Source organism: Phacochoerus africanus, chromosome 4, assembly GCF_016906955.1.
Source record: "Phacochoerus africanus isolate WHEZ1 chromosome 4, ROS_Pafr_v1, whole genome shotgun sequence".
Lineage (NCBI taxonomy): Eukaryota > Metazoa > Chordata > Mammalia > Artiodactyla > Suidae > Phacochoerus > Phacochoerus africanus.
Window position 1 is genome coordinate 132275748 of NC_062547.1, and position 22782 is coordinate 132298529.

The following is a 22782-nucleotide window of genomic DNA, read 5'->3' on the forward strand; positions in this document are numbered from 1 at the left end:
CAGAACATTTGTGAATAATTATTTGTATACACATATGATTTTGTTCTGCAGTATTAATACATTAACACATTCTATGTTACTACCTTAATTTCTTGCAAACTATGGCATAGGAACTGGCTGCCTATTTTTGTAAATAAAGTTTTACTGGAACATAGTCACCTCCATCTGTTCACATGTCCTCATTGGCTGCCTTCAGACTCTAATGACAGCAATGAATAGTTACAACAGAGGTCCTATGGCCCAGGAGCCTAAAATACATACTATTTGACACTTTACAGAAGGAGTTTGCTCACCCCTCTTGTCACAGATACTCTGGATTCTGTTTTATTCCTCCTAAGAGTATTTTGGTTTTTGTTTTCACAAGTAATTAGGTTTGTTAGCATCAAACTGGAAACTGTCTTACCCACTATGGATAGCTGCTCATATCTTGGATTAGTGCCCTCTTTCCTTAACTGGGCAATTTGGAGTGTGGCCTTGGATAGCTCCTTCAGATTTTGGTGGCTTCAACCACACCAGTTTCTATCTTCATGGCACGCGTTGCTCCAGCCACCCATTGTCATGCCACGTCCACAATCCACTATCAGGTCAAAGCCGTAAAGAGGGTGAACTCAAACTGTGTCAAGCCCTTTAGCTCCCCTAAATGATCTCCCTGCCTTTGGTCACTTTGCAGAACCACCGGAAAGTTGCCTTTTGCATTCTTTTCATTTATGGTTACTGTCTATAAGAGGGTTTGTCTTCTGGAAACTTATTCTACCATTCCAGAAGAAGAATCTTCTTATCGTATGTCTCTCTTCCATGCTAGGAAATTCTGGATCATTTTTCTTTCAAACATTTCCAGTAGTCCTTCCCACTTTTTATTCTTTTCTTTGGGCTTTCATTAACTGGCACTGACAGTTTTCCTTTCTCTAAATTTCTTCTTCCTCCTTGATTTTCTTTAACACTGTCAGATGTGTTTTATATATTGAGGGGGCCTTTGCAGCTTGCAGCTTCATTCGTTGGCTTCATTCATAGACTACAGTTTTCTTCCCAAGGCTGTTACTCAGCTTCTGCCACTAGCAGTCATGAAATATGTGTAATGAAGGTGGTGAAAGAGAAGACATTAAGTTTATTTAACTGTCGGTGGCCACATCTCCTCTGCTAAGGGATAAAGTTTTTGAGATGTATATGTGCTGAATTTCTGGTATTTCTTCCCATTAAAAAGGTTTATAGTAATGGTTAAAATCAGATTATTATTGCTTTATGTGGCCAGTGGTAATTTTGATTTAGCCTCACTTTTATCAGTCTCTTTGCTCACCGGTGCCTTTCAGTTCTTCCCTATGACATCACATTCCTCTTGAAGCTCCTTCCCAAAGTTCCTTTTGGGAAGATCTGTTGGTGGTAGACGCTTACTTTTTGTTTCCTTGAAAGAATCTTTGTTTAATCTTCAGACTTGAATAAAATTTTAGCTGAGCTGAGGAGTCCAGGTTGACAGTTTTTTTTTTTTTTTTTCTCTTGCCACTTCAGATACATCATGTATTCACTTTTTTATGTTTGTGCCAAGATGCTATCTTTGCAATTTTCCTAATCTTAAAAGAAAACTTTCAACCTTTCATGGTTTTTTTTAATAACATTTGCTGTAGATTTTCATAGATATCCAGATGGCCACTCATTTTGAAGACATTTCCTTCAATGGCTAGTTTGTTAATACTTTTTTTTTTTTACTAAATGGATGTTGAGTTGCATCATATGCTTTGTATCTAGAGATATAAAAATCACAGATTTTGAAATTTTTGATGTGTTTGACTATATTACTCAAATCTCTAATATTACCGTAACCTTGTATTCCAAGGAAAACCTAACATAGTTACTGTGGCCCATTACATTTTTTCGTGCATTGCTGGATTCAATCTGTTAAACCTTGAGTACCATATTTAAATTTAAGTTAATAAGTGAGGTAGATCACTATTTTCATTTTCTTTTAAAACTCCTGTCTGGTTTAGGGATCATAAAATGTGTTTAGAATATTCCCTCTCTTGCTATTCTCTAAAGAGTTTGTGTAAACTGAGAATTTAAGTTTTTGGATCAGATGTATCCTTTGTGGGAAGATTTTTAAAAATCACTTTTAACTATTCTATTGCTACGGACTAGCTCAGCTTTTCTCTTTCTTCTTGGGTCCATTTTAGTACGTTTTAAGTAAATTTTTAAAAAATTTTTTTTCTATTTCTTACACACTGTACAGTGTTTTCGACATAAAGTTGCTCATAACGTCTCCCTGTTTCTGCTTAAATGCTCTCTGTGGTTATGCCTTTATTTTTTAAAATTCCTGATAGTGTTTATTTTTGCCTTCTCTTTTTTTCTTGTTTAATTTTCAATTTTTGTCAGTATTCCCAAAGAGCTAGATTTCAGCTTTTTATCATTTCTCTTCAGTCTTTGCCTGCTATTTTTTGCATATTTCTCTTTCTTTCTCTTACTTTGTTCCTATTTTCCATCATTCATAATACTAAGGTGGTCTCTGATGGAAAAGATTGTTTTTGAAAATAGATCCCATACTGACTTATGGATGAACAAGGAGTTATATGTCCAAGATTTAATTCTACTTCCATGCATATGCACTTAAGCTTTTTTGTTTGTTTGTTTTTGTTTTTTTGCTGCCCTGAGGTATGGAGAAGTTCCCAGGCCAGAGATCAAACCTACACCATATCAATGATGTAAGCCACACCAGTGGCCATGCCCAGTCTTTAATCCAGTGAGCCGCAAGAGAGCTGCAAGATTTTTTTTTTTAATATAAAATTTGGAACACCTTAATGGAACTATTTACTATAAAAGAAGACATGCAGATATGTTGTTTTTCAAGATAAATTTTACGATATCCATACAGGAATAATCTTCCATTTAAAGTATATAATATCTTCATAACTTTAAAAAACCCTACATGGAATAAACATCCAAATTTATATATGGTTTTCATGGTCATTTCTTATTATAGAGAAGTAAAAAAAGGGAATGTTACATTGTTTTTATTACTTTGCTTGGAGATGCTGAGTGGCACATTCCTGTCCACGGGATTTTAAGTTTTAAAGTTTGTCTTAATTGACATATTAAGTGATTTCAGCGATTAAGTTGAAAAGAGTATTTGACTCTGGCCTGTACAACAAATGGAAAGTGTTTGGTTCTAATAAAAATCCCAACCTTGTTCCTCATTATCTTAAGAAAGGACTTGATAGGAATTCTGCTTTGGCACAGCGGGTTTTAAGGATCTGGCATTGTCCCTGCTGTGGCTTTGGTACTGCAGTGGTGCAGGTTCGATCCCTGGCTTGGGAACTTCCAGATGCCATGTGCGCAGCCACCAAAAAAGAAAGGACCTGATGTTACATAGCTCTAATATCATCCATCTGAGATGCTGTACTTCTCAAGGTGAAAACAGTCCATACCATTTCTTGAGTATTATATTGCCTTACTTTTGATTTGAATCTGAGTTATCTTTCACAAAGAGGCTATAATTCACTTACCAAAAGATCCCCGGAACTGCAGAACATAAAGGGTAAAGAGATTTCATCTATGAAAGATTTATTCTGCACAGCTCTGCTTATCTTGAAAAGCTGCCAAGTTTGCTTTTATGCTCTCAGCGCCTCAAGTGGGAATCAATTAGAGTACCTGCTGTTTTGAATAGCAGATAATGGTGGAAGGACAGAATTTAGACCACCAACAGTGTTCAACAAGCAAGGATTATTTTAAAACTACAGTGTAGACAATTGGCTTTTTAGTTCAATATGCACTGGTTAACTAATGAACTTGCCTAAAATAATTCATGTTATAGCACAACTAAGCTTTATGGAATATAAATAAAGAAGAATTCTTCTTTGGTTGAAAATGCAGCATTTGATCCCGTAATTATGAAATATCCTTAACAACAGTGTCTTATGAACTGATATCCTCAGGTTAGAGATTCATTAGTTCAAATACAAATGTGTCCACAAAAGTACATGAAAAACGCTTAACCTCTCTGTTTATTTTCAAAAATCTAAAATATTACAGAAAAGATATTTGATTTAGGTATTCTTTAAAATTAATTCCTTGATGAATTTTTGGTAAATGATTTATACAAATAAAAGCACATAAATGAAGCTAAATCATATACTAAATGTAGTAAGATATATTTGTATGAAATATTTTGAAGCTGAAAAACTGTCACAGTAGATGAAATATTATAAATAAAATATATCACACTCTTGCCATGTACTATTGAATCTTTAAGGGTTTACAAGCATTTCAAAAATCTGAAATTTTTAAATAATGGAAGAATGGGAAAATGGTATTTGAGGAGTTATAGCAAATTCAGTATTAGTGTTGCAACAGACCTATTGGAAACCTAGTTTAAAGATATCATTCCCAAAGTATTTAATAGATTTGGGTCATAAGTTAATTTTAACTTCGCAGTGATTTTCAGCCTGTTTGGAACACCACTGCCAGAGTAAACCTCTTAAAATAGCCTTTTTATCTTATCAACCTGTTGGTCAACTGCTGAGTGGCTTCTTTTTCCTTCCAAATATGGATGGAGTCCCTAGTCCTCGCTGGCATTCAAGATCTGCCTTTTGCATCTTTAAAACTGTGTTCACTACTCCCTTCTCTTATGTACCTCCTCCCATTTAACTGGTGTTCTTCTCACCCTTTTATGGCTGTGTCTTTCCCATTGGCACTTACTTGTTCTGTCTTTATCAACCTCTTCTCTTGTGCCCTCTTCTCCACATATCTGGTTAGAGAGTCACACAGCCATCTTCACTGTAGATTATCACTGTTAAATATGCCACAAGGAGTTTATATTGCTGTGTAATTTGTGAATAACATGCTTGTATCTAAGAAACATCCACTATCCTATAGAAATAGAAATTCCTGGAGAATATGGTCGTTCTGCCTCTTGATTTATGTGTGGCCACAGCTGTAGAGTTTGCTTCTTTCAGTGTTGCTATCTTTCTGCTGTTTTATCCCATTATTGTTTTTTATTTCCTCAACATTTCCCTAGGATAATTGTATCCTGGGAATCCAGAACTCACTTATGTCGAAGTAGAAATGACTGATAATAACTTACAGAAATATACCCACTGAGAATTTCTGTATTGTGTGCCAAGGCTAGATGTTGAAAGAATGAAGTACTAAGCATGGTATATGGGCATAAAGCAGAGCATATGTGAGGATAGGCTTTAGGATGGGAGGCACTAAATTCATACCGTAAGCTCATTACTTAAATTCTTCCAGCCTGATTCATATAAAGGTATTGGAGACTAAAAAATATGTACAACCTACAAGTTGAAAGTTACATCTTGTTCAGTGGACTAACATGAGAACTTAAGTCTGGGAGGCGGCATCTCAAGTAACTCTGAGCAAACTGCTCAGAGGAGGTGAGGGGGGAGCTTAGATATATAGGGGTTTTGTAACAAAGAATAGGCAGTGAGAACAAAAGATTACCGCCAAGAACAGAAAACTAGATGTATGTATTAGGTGATGCAGAGGTCTGGGTTCACTGAAATAATTCCTTTGATAGGCATCTCAGCTATCTGGGGCCAGTATTCTGTGTTTTCACATCCTGAGTTTCCTCAGGCCTTACCATCAGGACTGGCTGCAGTCTGTGGCTGCTAAATGGCCGATATTCTTTGTTTTCTTCCTGAGTTCCCTCAGGGCTCACAGGCTCACCCTTGGAGCTGACTGCCGTCTCCAATAACTGTGACATCTTTGGCTTACTGATATGGCAGGCAATATGTTATTTCTCAGTATCATTTTTCTTTCATAGCTACTAAATCTTTCTACTCACATGTGTTTTATTTAAAGAAACTTCAAATGGTTAAATGTATTAGATTTTATCTTTTTGTCTGTCAGTCTTCTCATCAGTTTAGATAAGCCATACTCTATTTTAATATTAACAGTATCTAAAGCATATTTTTCTTCAATGTCTGATGTTCTGTTAAAATAGCTCTATCAAAAATTATTGACTCACCTCCAAAATGCGATACCTTCCTCTTATTAGTTATTATGCCCTTGTTTTCAGCATGTTATTTGCACAGGGTTGTGGTGCAAGGTAGAAGGTGAGAAAGAATGCAAAACCAAACTAGATCCACCAATGGATGGAACCGATTGTGACACTGGTAAGGTAAGTTACATGTGTTGCCTGAAGTTAATAAACAAATATTAAATGGCATTTTCTCCTGCCAGTTATACGTGTGTCTATTTTAACAATATTGGAATACTTTCAGTATGTATAAAGATTTTAGCATTTTATTTTCATGTTTATACTTATGTTTTTTGCAGATCCATGGTTGTTTTGTTAATATCGATATGTAATTTTTATTGTTGATTATGAGAATGTGGAGAGTTGGATATATGTATTACTTTTATAAAAATGAAATATTTTTACTATTAAACAGAGTTCCCTGGTGGCCTAGTGGGTTAAGCATCCAGCATTATCATTGCTGTGGCTCAGGTTACTGCTGTGGTATGGGTTCAGTCGCTGGCCTGGGAACTTCTGTATGCTAAGGGCACAGCCCACCCTCTCAAAAAGGTTAAGCATAAGTAAAATAATCACAAATAAATCATCAGTAGTAAAACCCCTCAGAGCTAATGAATCCTTTCAGGTATAAAATATTGTCTTAGGAGAGCCATTGAATATAATTGTTCCTTGTCATTTCCAAGTACCATAAATAAAATATTCCAACTGATAATTTGGGGATTAGTAAATATTTGGCTGTCTTTGTTGTTTATATCTATTTCATCAGGCTATTGAAATTTATTAGTGTACATTTCCAGATCAAAGCAATTGCTGTTAAAAATTAATTTTCTTTTCAAGAATATGAAGGAGACTGATGCCATATAAACTTATGGTCATAGTTAATATAATCAATATAACTCAATAGTGTACATAATTTTCCAGCTTTTATTATATGAGGGAAAGTGGAACAGTGATCACTTATTAGATGTAGGGTCAGAACACTTGCCTCTGAAGAACATGAATTTTCATTACATTTGGAAAGAATCTACAATTACAGACTATTTGGAGTCAATTACTTGTGAATAAATTGTTATGTAGAGGGCTAGTTTAAAAACACGTCTAGGGATTTTTCCACTCTGGTGCAGTGGGTTAAGGATCTGGTGTTGCCGCAGCTGTGGCCTAGGTCACAGCTATGGATCAGAGTTGATCCCTGGCCTGATAACTTCCATATGCTATGGGTATGGCCATAAAAAGAAAATTTTAATTAAAAAAAGTTAATGAAATTTTTAGTTAAATAAAATTAAAACAATAAAATTATTAAAATTAATTTCCAAAGTTAATTACAAATAAAAAACAATTTAAATTAAAAATATTTATTTGAAAAGTAGACAGAATGGAAGTCTAGCAGTTCCATGTCTAGAATTTTGTCTTAAGTAAATACACATGTGCATAAAGATAGGCAAATGTGCATGTGTACACAGACACATGCAGGCACAAATATATATATATATATATATATATATATATATATATATAAGAATACACCTTGCTGTGGTGAGAAGTGAGAAAGAACAAAAATATTCATCAGGAGAGGAATGGTTCCAGTGTAGCTGTTAACAGCATAAGGTAGATAAATGTGTATTAACACGACAAGATCTACAAGATATGGTGGTTAATATATAGGTATGTCAGAAAAATTGTTACTTTATGATACCATTTGAGATTTAAGAAAAAGTAACCAGCATGTATACAGATGTGAATATACACACACAGAGTATATATTTTTAGACTCAGAAAATGGTTTGAAAATACAGACTCCAAACTGCAACTGATAGATGGGAATAAAGCAGTGGGACGTGAGCGTGAATATCACTTTTCTCCAGACATTTCTGGATTGTTTGGCCTACGCATATAGTCATTTACTATTTCTTTGATTTCTTTAATTAGAAAAAGAAAAATGCACACATTAAGTCTAATACTTTTTAAAAAGGTCTAGAAATATTTTATCACCCGATGCAGTCAGTAAGAAAATGGTTCCTTGAAAATGAACTTCTGTGAAATATCAGTCAGTTGTGTACAGACTGCCAAATGTGTTTTCTGTGAGCTTATATGGAGAGTCAGAGTTCGGGTTCGTTTTCTTTTTTAAATTATATACAAAAGTACAATAATGTGTGTATATTGGGCAAGCCTCCTGATATTATGCTGAGTAATTTATTGCTTGAGTCATAAAACTCTGCACAAGCAATAATTTCCATCATCCCTGAAACTCAAAAGCAGTAATAAACAGAGATAACCAAATATTCAGCCGCTTGTCTTCAAAAATCACACAACCCATTTGTCTTCCTTCGTTCTTTGTTGGCAGTATAAAATCTGTTCATTTTTATGATCTGTTGTCCTAACTATTTTTCTGTTATTTTTTTCTTCTGATATTTATGAGAATAAATTGTTCTCTAAAATAAACAACTTCTTTCAGCAGTCAAACCTGTAATTACTCCTTAGAAGTAAATGTATTTGTTTCCCTATAATTGTGCTGATGATACTCTCTTAGTGGCTCTGTAATGCTTTGTGTATTGAAATAACTAATGAACTTCTCAGTTCCTCAGGCCATGTGGGCTTCTTCAGCTCTCCATCTGTTCCAGCTGCTCTAGGAGCCATCATGAAAATAGCTTCCAACACTCTGCATTTGAGGGCTGCAGTGCTAAAATATTTGGATGCTTGCAACCTTGCACTAAACACTGCTAGTTCTGTGCATTGCCAACCAAGAAACAAAGCTGGGAAGTGTATAATGTGTCAAATGCTAGTGATGTTAATTTAGCTGTACAACTAGTTCATCTAAGAGTGTATAATGAAGTCTGAGAAGATAACCCACCAACATTTTATGATTCAGAATGATTGTGAAGACAGAGATTCATCTACTATTTCTACACAGAATTTTCCAAAGTAAAAGCAGACGTTTTTCTTTCTTCTCCTTTTCTCCTTATAATATTCTCATCTGTGTTTACATTTACATTAACAGAGAGGTCCAAGCGTTAATGGATGGTTTGGTTTAAATGAAGAAATGTATGTTTTTTACTGTAAATATTTGCTAGGAATTGGAGGGTGGGGAAGGGACGTTTAAATACCATTTTATTAGAATTTTAGACTGTTTTGAAGGATGCTACGTAATATGTTTCACTTAATTTACTTTCCTAAGTTCCTAAATGAAGAAGTTACCATCATTATTCTTTATTGAAAAATAGAAAATTGTAATATCCTTACAATCACAAATTTTCATATGTAGAGAGTTTAATGGCTTCTTTCGCATATAGAGAGCTTATCCTCTTCTTGCATCTAGCAATGTTTTATGTACAAGAAGAGTTGATTAGAGAATAATGTTTTCTTTGTCATCTTCATGGCCTTCCTCCAGTTGGGTATTTCCATCAACTTTCTAGGCATATTCATACAGAAATTTGAGAGACTGGAAATATACAATCAAACTCTTCTAGGTTATGTGCTCTCCCAGAAATAGTCTTTATGGTATATTTCTTGAGCATTTGCATAAATCAAACTCAATTTTAAGTTTTTTAAACTGTGTATAGTATATTTTTGAAGCTAAAAATTACAAATGAAACAAAGCCTGTGTCTAGAAAATTCATGGAAAGCATCATTAGGATCATTTTATATAAAAACCCAATAGAATATATTGTATAATAATTTCAACAAAGCATTGAACACTTTCTCCAGTGTTGAAACACAGCACCACCTAGAAGCCACAAAGGCAGGTTCTCCATAGTTTCATCCAAAGATCTGATGATATGCAGGCGATGAACTTCAACTATTATACTATACTTTCTTTAAAGTCCTCTGATTGATGTATGCAAATTTGGCTTGTATATCTGTTTCCGTTTCTCTTCATCTGCCAGGCGTGTCTAGTTTAAATGACGTGTAAGTCTAGATCCGGGTTTTTCCAAGAATATTTTTAGTCTGCTGTGAACTCTAACCCAGCCTTTGAATGCCAGCTTACTTTTAAATGAGCAAAGAAGTGTGATACGCACTGGGGGAAAAATAAACACCCTTCAAGTAGGTCAAAACAACCTGACCAATTGAAATTTGACAGCTTTCACACAAGATTTTTTTTTTTTTTCCATGAAGAGCATAGCATTAAATCCTTAAAGCCAGTAAGTTGTTTAAAAGTTTTTACAAGGTCTCTTTTCTCTCACTTTTGTGATTTTCAGGATGGATCTTTATACCAAATCTCTCTTAGCACTGCAGTACACCGTGAGACATTGACATTTTGTTTTGTTTTTTCTTCCCAAGCCTTCATTTAAAATTTCTTGAGTCCAAAAGAGGTTGAATTTACACCTTGATATTATTAGAGAAAATCTGCAGGAATTGATTATTTTATTGCGTAGAAGAGCATTAACTGGGCTCACACATAGCTACGGAGCCTAGTTTTCTACATTCTTGCTTCTAAAAACAAAAACACCATTTAAAAACATGATCAAAATAAACTTTAGATTAAATAGAATTTTGGTGAGGTTTTTGGAAACTTATTAATAGGACTAATATAATGATACATATAATTCATTGTTATTAATATTTTATTAATGCTAACCTTTATTAAATCCTTGGTATGGGCTATGCATTGTGTTTAGTTTCATTCAACCTTTGCAAAGTCTATTAGGTAAATGTGATTAGTATTCACAGTTTGAAATGGGAGAATGAAGGATCAGAGAGTTTGAGGGCTGCAGTGCTAAAACATTTGGATGCTTGCAGCCTCGCACTTTTGTTGTTTCTTCAAAATCCTGCATAAGCCATGTTATGATTAGTGCAGAAAATTGTTGACGACTGGGAAGATCAGTGTTCTCTTTATATAATCACTTGTCTAAATTTTCCTAATTTGTTATTTCCAACATGATTTTGTTCAATGAATTTTTACTTTTAATATGTTTACTATGTGTATAATATATCTGATTTTCTAGGAATAAGGAGAAATTATTATAATCTCTCCACCAAGCCCTAGCCAACCATTCCTAGGTGACCACAGCAATAATGCCTTTGAATACTTTTGTTTAAAGTTAATGATAAATATAAAAAAGAGAGTGAGTGCATTCCTTTCTCTTCTTTCATGGCTATCTTCCTCACTTAATCAATACCAAACAAGATACCGAATAATTGGAATGAAATGACAGAATTTCAAAGAGTCTAGTTGCTCAGATCTTACAAATAAACAGCTTTCGAACGAAAATTTGCTGTATTGTTAATGCTTGAATTTGATGTGAACTCTTTCCAAAAAAAAAAAGAAAGAAAGAAAACACAGTATAAAGGAAAGTGCTAAAATTGAGTCTTACTCTTTTTTTTTTTTTTTAATTACAAGGAAAGAATGTACCCTGAATCACTGGCATTTCAGATCAAAATTGCTAGGTTTGCTAAAATGTCTGTTTTACTCTAGTTACGGAGAAGCATTTATATCTTAGCTTTTTTACATGTGACCCTGTGTTATTTTCCCCCTCTCTTTAAATGGTTGTGTTTCTTCGAATGTCTTGGTTTTTCTTTCTGGCTGTGCAACGTCATATTCCCTCTTCACTCTATCTCTGTCATAAGTACTGAATTCTCAAGGCAATAGTACACATATCTGTGCACTGTTTTTATGACAAGACTGTGTAATCAGACATGAGAACTGAGCTATTGTATTACTGTGACAGTAAGCAAGTGCCAACTTACTTTGGGTCCTTTTCACTTCCACATGTTTGGGGCTCTAGCAGACCTGATTTAATCACAATTCGAGTGACTCTCTAGGCCAGTGAATGATTTTCCCTTGTGCCTTGATTTGTTCACCTAAGACATAACTTTTGGAATAGTGGTGTAAGGCTGGAGAATGTACCAGCAGGACCTCAGCACCTGGAGTGGCCGGAGAGTGGAGCTTGTGGAGTCCCTGTAGCCGAACCTGCAGTTCTGGGATCAGCAGTCGAGAGCGCCAGTGTCCTGGGTAAAGGCAAAGTTCCTGGATTGGGGGAGGGCATTGTTGTCTTCCTGTCTGAAATCAAGAGGTTTTACTGATAAACCATGTTGGAGACCAAAGAAACTTCTCAAATCCTACACCATTTTGGAAAACAGAACTTCCCTCCTTATTTTATGTAAAACCTCTCTTTTAAGACCAACCCATCAAAGAACAAATAATTAAATGCTATGCCAGGTGGTGTCTTGAGGACAAATCCAATGAAATGCTGTGTTTACATAAGCAGGGAGGCCTTCGTTAGAAGTAAATCAACATATGAAAGAACTGTGAGAGGGGCAGGAAGCTGATGGGATGTCAGCAAACTAGGGAATGAGAACCGAAGGAATGTTGCTAGAAGCTAAGAATGATGAGAAATGAAACCTCACTGAGTGCCCGTGCAGATAGGGAACATAGCAAGATCAGCTTGCTTAGCCTCAGCATCCCTAGAGTGGTCCTAGGAAGAGGTGTGAGAAAGTCATTTCAGCTTTATGCCTTAACCCTTGGTGTGGGCTCAGTGGCCCAGCTCCTTGACAAGCCAATTAAATAATGTATGTGAATACCTTAGAGGCATCTCCTTAATAATTCTTAGAATCGCCCTCCTTCATGGGAAGTGCAGGCTTTCTATTTTGTCCACAGCCTCTGCCCTTTACTCTTCTGTATCATTTTCATGGCAGAGGGGCTTTTGTTTCTTGTATCCTCTGGAAAATAAATGGATCAAAGATTGGAAAACATTTTTAAATAAACATGAATGTCCTACTATGGCCAATCATTTAATTTGTCCACCTTTTCAAAAGTAGATGTAATATAAAGGATGATACCTTATTGATATAATGCCTTTTAATTTTTTAAATGAGTAGTTCACATAAAAAAAGATAAAATTGATTATTTGTACTATCTTTTCTAGGCTAGGTTCTGAAGCGAGGGATTGTAATGGTCCCAGAAAACAATACAGAATATGTGAGAATCCACCTTGTCCTGCAGGTTTGCCTGGATTCAGAGACTGGCAATGTCAGGCCTATAGTGTTAGAACTTCGTACCCAAAGCATGTACTTCAGTGGCACGCTGTCATGGATGAAGGTAGGACCCAACAGATCGTCACCGTCGTAATTGAGTATAGTTGCAGGTTTGCAAAGTGCTTTACAATAGTGATAAGTGTTTTCACGCCCATTGTGATATTCTAGGTGTTTGAGAGCTCTGTTTTCTCTACCTCTTCTGTCGTAATGCCGCCGTGAGCGCTGACTGAAAATGTATCTTAAAGAAATATTAAGAGTTGCTGTCATGGATTATGAACACAACTCATATCCATGAGGATGTGGTTTCAATCCCTGGCCTCACTCAGTGGGTTAAGGATGCACAAGCTGTGGTGTAGGTCACAGACTTGGCTCAGATCCCATGTTTCTGGGGCTGTGGTGTAGGCCAGCAGATGCAGCTCCAATTAGACCCCTTGGCTGGGAACTTCCATATACTGGTGGTACAGCCCTATACACCACTCCCCCCCAAAAAAAGAGAGAGAGAGAGATTATTGTACATCAGTGAGATCAACTACAATTTAGTAAAAGATGGAGTTCCCGTTGTGGCTCAGTGGTTAGCGAACCCAACTAGCATCCATGAGGATGCAGGTTCGATCCCTGACCTCGGTCAGTGGGTCAGGGATCCAGCATTGCAGTCAGCTATGGTGTAGGTCGCAGACGCAGCTCAGATCCTGCATTGCTGTGGCTCTGAAATAGGCCCGTGGCTACAGCTTCAATTGGACTCCTAGCCTGGGAACCTCCATATGCTGCAGGTGCAGCCCTAAAAAGACAAAAAGACCAAAAATAAATAAATAAATAAATAAAATTTAATAAAAGGTCGCACTGCAAAATGCCAGTGAGAGCAAAGAGAAACTGGATCTCTCATGCATTGCTGGTACAAATGTAGAATTGTGCAGCTACTCTGAAAGATAGCTTGGCAGTTTCTTAAATAACTAAACACATATGAATGATACAATGTAGAAAATACTATCTTGGTTATTTATTCTGGAGAAAAAATTTACAACCACAAAAAATCCTCTACAAAAACATTCATAGCAGCTTTATTTTCAGTAGCCAAACACTGAGAACAACCAAAACGGTTCTAGGTAGCTGAATGGTAACAAACCGAGGTATATCCATACAATCGAATAGTATGCAGCAGTAAAAGAACACTTTTTTTTTTTTTAATTTAGTTTTGTTGGCGTATAGTTGACTTGAACAAGTGTTGTAATTTCGAGTGTGCATGAAAGTGAATCAGTCAAACATATATCCATTAAACAGGACACACTCTTAACACATGAGCTGACCCTGGTGGACGTCAGAGCATTATACTGAGTAGGACTCCATTTATGTAACATTCTTTTTTTAAATTTTTCCATTTTTATTCAGGTGTGGTTGGTGTAGAGAGTTGTGATAATTTCTGCTCTACAACAGAGTGATTCAGTTATATACATACACGTATTCATTCTTTTCAGGTTCTTTTCCCATTTGACATTCCTAAAATCAAAAAACTATAGAGATGGGAAAACAGATAGATTGGTGGCTTCCAGGTGGTGGTATAGAGAGGAATGGGTGTCCCTGTAAAGAGGTGGCATGAGGTAGAACTTTATGCTGCTGTAATCTTCAATATATTGATTGTGGTGGTGGTGGCTGTAAAATCTGCATGTGTGATAAAATAACATAGAACTTTGACACCTACCAGTGTCAGTTTCCTGGGTTTGATATAGTAGTTACTACGGTGGAAACCATCTGTACTGTTTTTTCAGCTTCCTGCAAATTTTTAATTATTCCAGAGTAAGAATTTTCAGAAAATTATATGCTGCCTTATTACTTAGGAATGATAATTCTTGCCCCTGATCAGTGCGCTGTGGGTTTCAGTTGCAGCTCCCAAAAGTGGTGGTAAATTCTCAGCCTTAAGTGACCGTCATGCCTCCCGTCTCTTTTTTCATTGCTTCTTCTCTTAGTTTGAACTGTGCTCGCCATCACTGTACTAATAATCCTGTTAATGACCTGAATTCCATTGTTTGTCAGTTTCATCTGACAAAACACTTCCCTCAGTGTAAGCATCTGAGCATTCAAACACTGATGGGCACAATTAAACAACAGGTTATATTATTCTACTAAGTAATGGAAGAAAAAGCCATCAGTTGATGACGTCCTCATCTTCTGGCCATCAGACGTAGAAACCTAACAATATTGCAGATGCTCTGATGTCTGCTGCATTGCAAGATTTGAATTCGTTCTTTTCAAACCCAGGTGGTCCAACTATGCCATGGTTGTCATCCCCCCCTTCCCCTTTTCGGCTAGTTTGATAAGTACCCCTTCTTTCACTTATATAGTTAATCTCTTCTTTGTGCTTTTTCCGCACTCAATTTTTAACCTTATATAAGACTCCCCCACAAAAAAAATACAAACCTTCCTTCGAGCTCATAGCCGTCTAAGCCTGGTACACATACGGTTTCCTCTCTCACAGACACACTTCTCAAAAGAGCTATCTGTTTGGCAGCCCTCTGTTTCTTTGCTTTCTGTCTGGATTCCACCAACACATACCTCGCGGATGTCGAGGACTTTCATGGAGACTAAACCTGATGAATGATTTCCAGTCTTGGTCTCACTTGACCTCTCAGACACATTCAGATGAGTGGCTGCCTTTTGGTTCTTGAGACACTCAAGTGCCTCTGCACGTCCTTGCTTTCCTGCGTCATCTCTGATGTGTTCTTATGCCTCTCCCAGATGCTATTCTGTTTTCACTTTACGTCTTCTCCTTAGGTGATCTCATCTATTCCCAGAACTTCAAATACAGGCATAAATCATGCATTCATGACTTCACCCATATTTTTTCCTTGAGCTTAAAACTCATGTGTACAACTTCTACTTGATATTTCCCCCGGGTATATACATGTTTAAGACTAAACTCATAATTGTAATCCTTCCAGTCCTCTCTGATTACCTTCAGTTTCTCCTACCACAGGGAAGGTTATGCCAGCTCTTCCACTGCTCAAGCTAGAGATGTGTGCTGTTCTTAGCATTTCCATCTTTCTCCTTCACAAAGCTAATGCATCTCCATAGCTTATCTATTTTGCATCCTGAATCTCTCTCCCCACCTCACTCTTCTAACCGCCAGTTTTCAGAGTCTCTTGAGTGGCTACCGTATTGGCTCCAAAGGAGTCGTTCAGCTTCCTCTTTTTCCCTGCCTCAATCCACCACCCTTTGTAGGGCAGCCTAGAGATCTTTATATATGATGCACATTGGGCCATGTGGACCTCCACTTAAAGCATTTCTGAAGTTTCCCCCCAACTCTTCAGGTCAAGGCCAACGGGCACACCATGGCACGCTCAACACAAGCCTCTTGCTGTCCTTCTCTTGTATCCTGCCTCACTTTGACTCTGCCTCCCGATCTTGCTCTTGTTTTACCGCCTCAAACATATTATCCTTTCTTCCTCCTCACGTGATCTCCAGACATACTGTTTCCTCAGGTTAGAGAAAAAAAATAGCACAACCTTCCATTCACACCATCCTTTTAATAAATGTTCATTATGTAATTTCCAGATGCATAGACCAAAAACTTTGGAGTCATTTTTTTTCTTCTTTTCTTTCTCTTTTCCTAGACATTCCCAATATCGGTAGTGTCACATTAGCCCTCTCTTTAAAATGTATCCAGAATCTGACTGTTGTCCGATATTGCCAGAGCTGCGCTCCTGGTGTAACCACTGTTCCTGACCTGAATGATTGTAGAAGTCAGCTAACTGCTTTTTAGGCTTGTATCCTTGTACCTCCTTCAGTCTCATATAGCCAGAGTGGTACATTCAAAATGTTCAGTCATGGAGTTCCCGTCATGGCGCAGTGGTTAACAAATCCGACTAGGAACCGTGAGGTTGTGGGTTCGATCCCTGGCCTTGCTCAGTGGGTTAAGAATCCCACGTTGCTGTGAGCTGTGGTGTAGGTTGCAGATGTGGCTCGGATCCCGCGTTGCTGTGGCTCTGGCGTAGGCTGGTGGCTACAGCTCCGACTAGACCCCTAGCCTGGGAACCTCCATATGCCGCAAGAGTAGCCCAAGAAATGTCAAAAAGACCAAAAAAAAAAAAAACCAAAACCAAAACCAAAAAAAAAATGTTCAGTCATGTCTTGTTATCCTTCCATTCAATACACTCTAGTGTCTGTCCAACTCACTAGTTGTAAGAGTCCGATATTCTTCTAATGGCCTCTAAGGGTCTCCACTCCCTGGCTTCCTCTTAGCCTCTGACGTCATCTATACTGTTCCCCCATCACACCCTTCCACCCACACTGGCTCCCTTGCTGTCCCTAGAATAAGTCCAGTACCTTCTGTCATAGTGCTTGGAAGGTGTTGCTTTCTCTCCTAAAACTCTTTTCCCAGAAATCAGTATGTTTCATTTTCTCACCTTCTTCTGGTCTTTTCTTAACTATTAACTCAGTGCTTCTCCTTTTACTGATGTACTGTTTTTTGTAGCACTTATTATCATCTACCATAATATTTTTGTTTTATTTCTTTATTATATGCCCTTCAAATAGTAATTGTAAGAGCAAGACTTGTATTTTATGATTGATCTGTCTTTAGTACCATCAACAGTATCTGAACAGAGTAGACTTTTAATAAATATCAGGTAAATGAATGATGCATCCTATGGGAATTATCTGTAGTGACTTATCCTGGCCCCTTTTCTCACTAAATGTTCTCCATGGGATAATCTTACTTACTCACTAGGTTTTATTTATTGTCCACATGTTAAAGGAACACAAATATTTATCCCCAACTTAGATCACTCTGTCCTGACCTTTTAACTGCTTATCTCTTAGCTTGCGTGAACTTGGCCACTCAGCATCCCATTCATCACAAGCTCAGCCTGGTCCGAGGTGAACATGCCCCTTCCCCCCTTCCTTTCTTTCACTCCCACCATCTGCTTGTCTTGCTGTGCTCTCTCACAGAGATCAGAATCTTGATCAACCTCGTTAGCAAGCTAAGCCAGAATCCTTCTGCCTCAGTCTCCATCCACCCGTCATCAATCAGCAGCCTCTCTTTGTCCAAATCTTTCTTTGTTTGCCAGCATCTTTCTTTGTACCGTCTCTAAGCTGGATTCTTCAGACAGCTTCCTCACCGTCTCTCTGACTGCAAGGCTCACTCTCCTCCAGTTCCCACTCCTGATTTCAGCCAGGCTGGCCTTTTGGAAGGCCAGATCTGTCAGTCACCGTGCCAAGTAATACCCTGCCATGAGTACCACTACTGTCAGGACCAATCTAAAAATTTATTACCTGGATTATATGGCCATTATTGTGGCCTGCCCCCTTTCACTTCTCTGGCCTCATCTCCATCATTCCCGTCTGTGGTCTCCAGCGCAGCCAGGCTGGATTTCATTTCATCCCTCATATACATCATGTTTTCTTTCTTCAGGGCTTATAAACATGCAGGTTTCTTGGCGTAATAGCCTCTCTTTCTCCAGCTTTAATCTCTTTCCCCATTTATTTACCTTGAAAACGTCTACTGATGTTTTGGACTCAGTTTATGTCAAGTTATCTAGGAAAAAAGAATCCCCCTGATCTTCCATATTGGATGTGTATCCCTTCCCAGTCCTCTGCAAGCACCCACTTAGGGAAGGTGGTGACGACCCTCTGTTTCCTGTGTGCCTCCTGTACTGTCTGTTAATTAGTACACGTCTGGTGAATATTTGTCACAGAAACTTGAATATATAAACAGTATCTTTGCCCGGTATGAGTAAAATCAGTATGACAATTCAAGTCATGAAAACCACCATCTGATGATGGATTCATCCTAGCTCTGCCTCTAAATGGCTGTTCAATTGGATTATGTTTAATTTATTTGAAATCTTTTTACTCATATGTGTAATAAGAGATGGGATGGGAAACAGGTTCTTTCCAGATTTTTCAAAAAAAAAAATCAGAGTTTTATGAGTGTCAGTTTAGAATATGAACGATGTTAGAAATCACAAGGCAGTGCCGCTTATAATAAAAGTGTTGTTTAGCCTCAGAGTGATCTGTAATAGATATTTACAGAATGAGCAGAGTAACTTTTTTTATAATTTCCCAACATGTATCGACCAAACACATCAGTCTGTATGATGAATAAAATACACAACAATAGTTTTTATGTATTAGAGCGGTATGGAAGCAATTGAAATACAAAGTCTTTTTTAAATCTCAAGTCTTTCATACTTTTCACATGCACGTGGCTCTTACTGTCATTCTTATGTAATACATGAAACTATGACTAGGAGAATTAAATATAAGGCATCAAGGCAGTGGTGAGCACTTATTTTTAGAGAAAAAAAAAAGATGCATGGCTTTAACATTCAGGTATTTTGCATACTCTGTGCTGAAAGTTGGCTGAAATTCATGTTTAATGCATATCTTGGAAAGGGTTGGTCTCTTAAATCAAGACAGCAATTGCCTGCCAAGTACTGGCATGTTACATGGATCACTATAATGTCACAGTCTCAAGGGTATACTCCAGGAAGGAAGACTGGGATCAAATGTTTATGTCATCTCTAAAGCTAAAGTGAGTACCAGGAATTGACAATATGTTGTAAAAGGAGAAACACAAAGATTTTTTTTTTTTTTATCTCAAGTCTTGCTTAGAATGTGAATGAAATTTTCTTACTCCTTTGAACATTTTCAAATATCTGGTTTGCGCTTCTATTCAATGAAAACTCCAGAAAGAGCTTTCTATATGTATGTATTATATATATGTGTGTGTGTGTGTGTGTGTTATAACTATTAAAGTGTTACAATTATACCAGTTGTTTTTTAAGTCCAAAGATAGGACATAGTAAGCAGTCATTGAATAAACATAGCCTACTTTGAGGTGTGAGAGCACACTGAAATGCTTTATTGCGGCTTATAATGGCATCTCAAAGGAAAATTTCAAAAACATGCACATGGAAGGCCATGTTCCAACTCCTCAAAATTGTTCAGAGCAGTATTCAGAAGCCACATGTGAAAACTGTTTGAAATGTTCAATTCTGAAGGCTCATTTAACTGTCTCTTCTCTTTGCAAAGTGATACCCTGTTCCATGCCTCTGGCTGTTATTTGGTATTTATAGAATCCCATCAGCATACGTGGAACTCTCCTGCAGACATAAGCGAAGATCAGTGTCAGAGACTGTAAACTATTTTCCATTCTATTTCTATGAGCTTAATAAACAGTAAAGGGCCTGACTGGTGTCAAGCCAGGAGAGTAGTAATGTAGCCTGGAAATGGCTCTGAAGTTGCAGATTTGGATAATCCTACTACTGGTGTTACCAAATACTACAGCTCCTCTGCAGGATGCTCAGAACTAAAAGCAGAGCTTTAAAAATATTTGCCACTTTTTGACTGAGCCTAATAAGCAGTGTTTTAACTCTAACCCTTCCTACCTTATTGCTGAACAAAGCACTGAAGATGACTACCAGCTATTCAAGACCTCTTCGCCTAGAACAGTTGTCACCCTAGATTTCATGTACACCAGCATGCTTTTTGAGTAAACCATAGAGGGGGTTGGGTCCTAGCTAGCACTTCAGCAATTGTGCATTCCGGTGGATGTTCTCATGGGATTGTATTGCATTTCTAAACATTTTCCTAATGGAAATTCTTTTTTTTTTTTTTAATCTTTTTAGGGCCACACCCACGGCATATGGAGGTTCCCAGGCTAGGGGTCCAACTGGAGCTGGAGCTGCCGGCCTATACCACAGCTACAGCAGTGTGGGATCCAAGCCACGTCTGTGGCCTACGCCATGGCTCCCGGCAACATGGGATCCTTAATCCACTAAGTGAGGCTGGGGATCGAACCCGTGTCCTCGTCAGGTTCGTTAACTGCTGAGCCGCAATGGGAACTCCTCATGATGGAAAATCTTATAAGAATTGTTCATCTTAGAATGTCCTCAGTTTCTCCTTTTAGTGATTTTTCCATTAGAAAATACCAAATGCATAGGATTAGAAATGAGTGTGTTGGAATTTAGAAGTGAGACATCAAGAAAGACTTCATGGGTAAAGAAATCATAAAGAGGCAGAATTCTGATATGTGCTTAAAATTAAAAGGAGTTCGTGCCAAAAGATATGAGCAAAAATGGGAGTAGGCAAAATATTTTTCAGGAAGAATGTTTGGTTTGTGTGTGGTAGAGGTTTAGTGCCAGAAACGAATAAGTGGATTTAATTCCTAAGAAGAAGATGAATATTCTTTGGCTACCTCTTTTTTTTTCCCCAGGCATCATCTCATTTACTACTCATAATAACCCTCTAGTATTATTACTCGGTTAACATCAGATTATATTTGTTACTCACAACTATTCTCAAAAAGAAAGATTGAGATAAAAATATTTATGGATCGGAGTTCCCATTGTGGCGCAGTGGTTAACAAATCCGACTAGGAACCATGAGGTTGAGGGTTCGATCCCTGGCCTTGCTCAATGGGTTGAGGATCCGGTGTTGCTGCGAGTTGTGGTGCACGTCACAGACGCGGCTCGGATCCCGCGTTGCTGTGGCTGTGGTGTAGGCCGGTGGCTACAGCTCCGATTAGACCCCTAGCCTGGGAACCTCCATATGCCACAGGTGCGGCCTTAGAAATGGCAAAAAGACAAAAACAAAAACAAAAATAAATATTTATGGATCAACTTTTGTTTCTTTTTTATCCACTCTGTATGTAGAAAAACCATGTGCCCTGTTTTGCTCTCCTGTTGGAAAAGAACAGCCTATTCTTCTCTCAGAAAAAGTGTTGGACGGGACTTCTTGTGGAAATCAGGGATCCGATATCTGTGCGAATGGCAGGTGTCAGGTAAGACATTCCCAAAGGCAGCATATTCTTGATGAGGGAGGACTGGTGGGCCCTTGGAGCAGCTGCACCGGATGATGCAAAGCTCTGCACAAGGAGTGGTAAGATGGGACCAGAGTCCTGACTCAGCTGTGATCTTCAGCAAGTCTGATCAGCTTTGAAAGTCTGGGTTCAAACGATAGAATCTATAATAGCCATTTCTAGTTAAAAGAATCTGAGATTTTTGATTCTGTAGTGTACATATTACAGGTCTAAAATCGTGACGCTCTGGGCATTCTGTGTCAAAACATTCCACACCAAAAACTCAAGCACTTTAGTTCTCCAGGTTTTGTGTCCAAGCCCAAGCCACGTGGCAAAAACCTATAAAATCCGTTCTAGTTCTCACTTAATATTAAAGGATTTTCCTTTTTTTTTTTTTTGGCTTTTTTGTTGCGGGAGGATTTTCAACATTATTGAATCAGCTGATTTTTAAATGTGTATTTAATTTTTTATGCTTAACCATTTCATTTGCCCTTCCATTTCTTTCTAAAAATAATCTCCATCTACTGTATACATCTTCTTCTTTATTTTCATCATTAGAAAAGTAGACATTCTATTCAAATGAACATGAGTAGAGTGGTGGAAAGATCAAGGGCTAAAACTTAGAAGTTGCTGGTTACTGGTCTGCCACTACCTCAAGTTCGCTCCCCTGTGAAGATTAACATGCAGAAAGTTTAATGCCAAGTATTTTCACGATCAGCATTTATGTAGAGAGGTAAGGAGGCAGGACTGGGCACAGCGAGAAATTGAGCTTGGTACAGTAACGACAAGACTTCAGCCGACCTTCTGGGGAGCACTGAAGCTGGGATGGCTCTTCAAAGTTGTTCCCATTTCGGGGAAGAAAACCAAGCCTTTTTACCCCCATTGTCTACTACATGCTGTCCTAGCAAGGGAGAGATGGTTTTCCTTAGGCAGGGCATTTTCTGAAAAGGGCTCATAGCTCAGCAATATCAGCTCATAAACTTCCTGGGCGTGAGAGGGAAATCTCTACATCCTGTAGTAATGAAAGAGTGGAGCAGCAGTG

The 22782-nt window shown here is 37.7% G+C and overlaps 1 protein-coding gene across 1 annotated transcript in view; it reads left to right on the plus strand.

Moving 5' to 3' along the window:
* ADAMTS19 (ADAM metallopeptidase with thrombospondin type 1 motif 19) overlaps positions 1 to 22782 on the plus strand; it is a 264349-nt gene that overhangs the window by 157453 nt on the left and 84114 nt on the right. The window contains exons 11-14 of the mRNA XM_047778552.1: positions 6020 to 6121; positions 11797 to 11924; positions 12838 to 13010; positions 21595 to 21722. Coding sequence (XP_047634508.1) covers positions 6020 to 6121; positions 11797 to 11924; positions 12838 to 13010; positions 21595 to 21722 — 531 coding nt within the window. The remainder of the gene's footprint in view (positions 1 to 6019; positions 6122 to 11796; positions 11925 to 12837; positions 13011 to 21594; positions 21723 to 22782) is intronic.